Source organism: Nicotiana sylvestris, chromosome 3, assembly GCF_000393655.2.
Source record: "Nicotiana sylvestris chromosome 3, ASM39365v2, whole genome shotgun sequence".
Classification (NCBI taxonomy): domain Eukaryota; kingdom Viridiplantae; phylum Streptophyta; class Magnoliopsida; order Solanales; family Solanaceae; genus Nicotiana; species Nicotiana sylvestris.
Window position 1 is genome coordinate 34,776,155 of NC_091059.1, and position 4,275 is coordinate 34,780,429.

Below are 4,275 nucleotides of genomic sequence, written 5' to 3' on the forward strand. Positions count from 1 at the left end.
GTTTTTTATTGATAAGTATAAGCGATCTATATTTATTAATTCAAGTAGTGTAACCAATTAATTCAAAATTTTAAATTAAAAAAAAAATAGTTAAAATAATAATTTATTTTATCTTAACAATGCCATTTGGCTTTTTGTGGTCAAAATACGTGTCTTAATGTAGTGCTTTTGCTTCTCCTAAGATAGAAGATTCTATATAGATAGAAGATTCTTTTTTCTATAGCTGACTTAAGCTATGGTTATTGAAGGGGTTGGGCTGATCTTTTCGGAATTTGCTGTTGTTTTTTGAATGGTTTTAACGGTGACAGATTTTGATTTTTTTAAAAAAAAATAATTGGGCATGAGATTCTACAATGAGATTTGTGTTTAACAGTAGGTGGAGAAGAAATAAGGAAACAAGTTTATTTATTTATTTTATTTTATTTTTTAAAAAAGAAGAAGAACAGAAATCATGTATATCGGAATAATTGATAGCGAGGGAGGTTGACGATAGGCTCTGCAAAAAAAGATTTTCGGTAATTGGTTACGTGATGGGGGTAGGGGGGAGGATAAGCTACCTATGTAAAATGCCTAATATTAAAGAATTCTTATTTATAATTAATTTATGTATATAATTAGTAAATTATATATTAAATTTTAATTAAGTTAAAACCTCTCTAGTTAGTGAGAGTAAATAAGTTTCTAATATAATACATAATTAGTTAAAATCCCTTATTTTATTATGCAATTTTTTATGGCATTGAAAAAAATTAGAAGCCTAGCCACTTTATAATACAAAAATAATTTAAAGCTAATATTTGTAGTGTTTTATGAGTCTGGCTAATAGTAACAAAAAAAATTTAGGGGCGTCAAACTGAGTAGTTTTGTCAAGATAATTATGGACAGCTGAAGCCAGTTTTAAAGTTTATTCAAGAATAATTGATCTAAATAGTCATCCACTCAATCATTCTAAATAAAAATAACTGACGATTATACATATACAAAAGATCTTTCCCTAAAGATACTTGGACTACCTATGAATGTTTTGATAATGACATAAATCAAGGTGTTGGTTGAATCAGGAATGGTAAGGTCATCCTTAAGAATTGGTTCTCCTGTCGAATCAACTCGGACACTTAATAGAATTTGGTTCTTATCTTCTTCGCTAAGATGGGTATCCCACCATCCTTTAAATTGACCTGTGAAACTGCTACTAAGACATGAGTAGTAAGCTGGTCAGAACAGTTATGAGAAGTTCGGTATGCAGTGACTATCATAGTCATTTGTTGTAATTTGACCAGAATATTGTATTCAGAACAACCATCTATGTTACATTCATAGATATTATTGGCATTATAGTTGTTTTGCATAACATTAGGTCTTTCTTCTAAGGCTACATCAGGATATTATTTGGCTATATAAAAAAAAAAGAAAAAAGAAGCAATATATCTATAGATCTAAGTATTTGGCTCTCTCTATATATAGTGGCTATAAAAGGTAAACAGTGAATTCGATGGGCTATTTGCCTAAAGATACCTTTTTTCAACCAAAAAGAATGGGCTTTTGGTGTGGTTTCGCTCTGTTTAGGCCTATATCTATATGGGCTTGGAGCGTTACCATAGGTTAAACAATCAAAGCCGTCCCCTAGATAATCAGACGGCTAATATGCAATCTGCTGCGAGTGCGCTCTTTGGAGTGTATATAAATGGAGATAGAGCAGAGAGAGAAGACGAGGAAGAAGAAGAAACCCCCACCCGCTCCACCTTTTCCAATTTCATCATACACAAAGACAGTTTTCTCTCAGAAAGAAACAGTCTCCGGAAAAAACACTTGTTCAAACTCATGAACTGATCCGAAATTGATAGCCATATAGACCACGAAAGAGAAGAATTTGGTGCTGGAATTTTCTGATTTTCATAAAAAACTTTCACTTGTTGGGGAAACCCTTTTGCTGTATCTTCTTATTTCTGATGAAAAATCTTCAAATTTGAGGTATACAGTATTTGTTTTCATCTTTTTCTTATCTTCTACCATGTTCAAACATTCACCCCTCCGATTCCCTTGTATTTCAGCCCTCAAAACCTCATCTTGTGGTTTGTATTTTCAAGGATTTCCTGTATCAAACACAGATCTTGAGGTAACTAGATGTTTGTGGTTTGTATTTACTTTTTGTATCTGAAGAGAATCTAAATAAATGTTTTGTTTTTTGAAAGGGAGGATGGAGAAGGAAGAGAAGAATGAGGAAACAGAAGTATTGTGTTTGCAGTGGGGAAGTAGAAAGAGACTCCGATGTGTGAGAGTCAGAGGACCCCAACCTTGTAGATTTCGCCGCAAAATATCATCATCTCATTTCGCCGCAACTAAAGACACCCTTTTCCCTCTTACCCCTCCTCGTTTTACCAGGTTTGTCAATTCTCTCTGAGCAAATCTGGAAACAAAGAGAAGGGAAGGGAAATCCGTTTTTTTTTCACTTTTGGGTACCGGAGAAAATGGAAACTGTTGATACAGAAATGTTTCTTTTCTGTATCTATACCAATTGGGAACTCTTTTTTAAATATCTGGAAAACTTTCTTCTTCAAGTTCGTAAATTTTCTGAAATTTTTGAGAAACTGGAAAGAAAATCTATCTTCTCTCCTCTTTTTTCCTTTTGGTTACCCAGAAAAGATACAAAATTTTTGGTGAAAAAATTCAGTAAATTGGGAAATCTGCGCAGTTTTTGCAACTTTTTTCTATCCCAATCTGGAAAATTTCCTGTTTCCTTCACATTTTGCTGAAAAAAAACCTGTTTCTCCGGAGAAAAAGCGCGTAGTACAAACATTTTTAATATTTTTCTTTACTTATTTGGGTCCCGAGGAATTTATAAAATCTTGCTGAAAAATGGTCAGTGCGGGATTAAGGAAAGTTTCCTTCCTTTTTAGATCCCAAATAGGAAAATAAGAAACTTTAATCGGAGGTCTGCAAATTTTTCTTTCATTTTCCTTTATAATTTTTTGGTATTGTGTTTTGGTAGCAGGAATTTAGAATCGGCGATGCTTAGATCTGAGGCAAGAAAATCATGTTCACCGGAGAAAGAGGAAAGGTGTTACACAACAAGAGGATCAGCGGAGGAAAACGGCAAAATTCTGGTGGATACCGCTGCCGTAAGTGGCGGCGAGAATAACATAGTTTGGCCAAAGTTGTATATAAGTTTGTCAAGCAAAGAGAAAGAAGAAGATTTCATGGCTATGAAAGGTTGTAAACTTCCTCAAAGACCTAAAAAGAGGGCTAAACTTATTCAAAGAACTTTACTTGTAAGTCCCCTACTTTATGAGATTCTTTTTTTCCCTTTTATTATATGGGTTGGGTAAAGACTGAATCTTTTTTGTTTCATCGTCGGCTCCGGTGCCGGAAAATGGTGCAGTTGGTGAGTCCGGGAGCATGGTTGACGGATATGTCTTTAGAGAGGTATGAAGTCAGAGAGAAGAAGACTTCCAAAAAGGTACCAAAGTGCTTTATCTTCTTTTTTGTGTGTTTTGGGGGTTTGCCTCAGTTTTTCCTTTTTCGGTGCTCTTTTACCTCTTTTATTGACGTTTTTCAAAAACAATTTTTTTTTATTGACGTTTCATAATACTTTCCCCCCTTCAGTTTGTTAAAACAATTTTTTTTTGTATGTTTATGGGGATTGGTTTATTTACATGGAAACTTGGGTGGTTTTGGTGCAGAGACCAAGAGGGTTGAAAGCCATGGGCAGCGTAGAGAGCGATTCCGAATGACAAAGGCTCTAAGCTTTCTGCTCCCTTTCTTTTGGGGTACATTTTTGTTTTCCATGCCAATTTTTGGGGACAGATTATTTATTTAGTTGTCACGAATTTGCTGTTGATGAGAAGATGGGGAATCATGGTTGTATCTATTGGAAATCTATCCACAATTTGTAGTTCTAGTGCCATTCCTTTTAATGTGAAATCAAAGTAATCCCCCCCCTTCTAGTGCCATTCCTTTTAATGTGAACAAAGTAATTCCCCCCCCCCCCCCCCCAAAAAAAAAAAAAACAATTCGAGCGTAAATGCAGTAATTTTATGATAAACTGGACTCGTTTGAAAATCACTCAAATGCGGACTTTAAAATACGATGAGCCTACTAGCGAAGGCATGACTCCTATACGGCAGTCTGAAAATAGGCAAGAGATGAGGATATTGCTGCATCAAAATTTTGACCAAAGACTAGCTGCCTCTTTGCACATGTAATAATGTCCTTTCGTTGTCTTTATTGTAGAGCGATAACAGTGAAGTATTACTTTACTGTTAAGGAGATCTAAAA

General features: G+C 34.6%; 1 protein-coding gene across 3 annotated transcripts; it reads left to right on the plus strand.

Annotated features, from left to right (window-relative positions):
* The first annotated feature begins 1,710 nt into the window (after positions 1-1,710).
* Positions 1,711-3,904, plus strand: LOC104243213 (uncharacterized). 3 transcript variants are annotated; one of them, XM_009798374.2, is made up of 6 exons: positions 1,711-1,971; positions 2,052-2,116; positions 2,193-2,382; positions 2,993-3,269; positions 3,380-3,457; positions 3,681-3,904. In XM_009798374.2, the coding sequence occupies exons 3-6, from the start codon at positions 2,198-2,200 to the stop codon at positions 3,729-3,731; spliced, it is 591 nt and encodes a 196-aa protein (XP_009796676.1). In that variant the 5' UTR covers positions 1,711-1,971; positions 2,052-2,116; positions 2,193-2,197; the 3' UTR covers positions 3,732-3,904. The 3 variants fall into 3 exon arrangements, with proteins under 3 accessions (XP_009796676.1, XP_070026824.1, XP_070026823.1); XM_070170723.1 differs by having other exon boundaries at positions 1,714-1,971; positions 2,088-2,116; XM_070170722.1 differs by lacking the exon at positions 1,711-1,971 and having other exon boundaries at positions 1,981-2,116.
* The last annotated feature ends 371 nt before the right edge of the window (positions 3,905-4,275 follow it).

Bases quoted from the DNA above. Each gene is read 5' to 3' on its own strand.
- LOC104243213 (XM_009798374.2), top strand. From the start codon at position 2,198: ATGGAGAAGGAAGAGAAGAATGAGGAAACAGAAGTATTGTGTTTGCAG. The intron at 2,383-2,992 runs GTTTGTCAATTC...TTTTGGTAGCAG, and splicing joins ACCCCTCCTCGTTTTACCAG to GAATTTAGAATCGGCGATGC. The intron at 3,458-3,680 runs GTACCAAAGTGC...GTTTTGGTGCAG, and splicing joins AGAAGAAGACTTCCAAAAAG to AGACCAAGAGGGTTGAAAGC.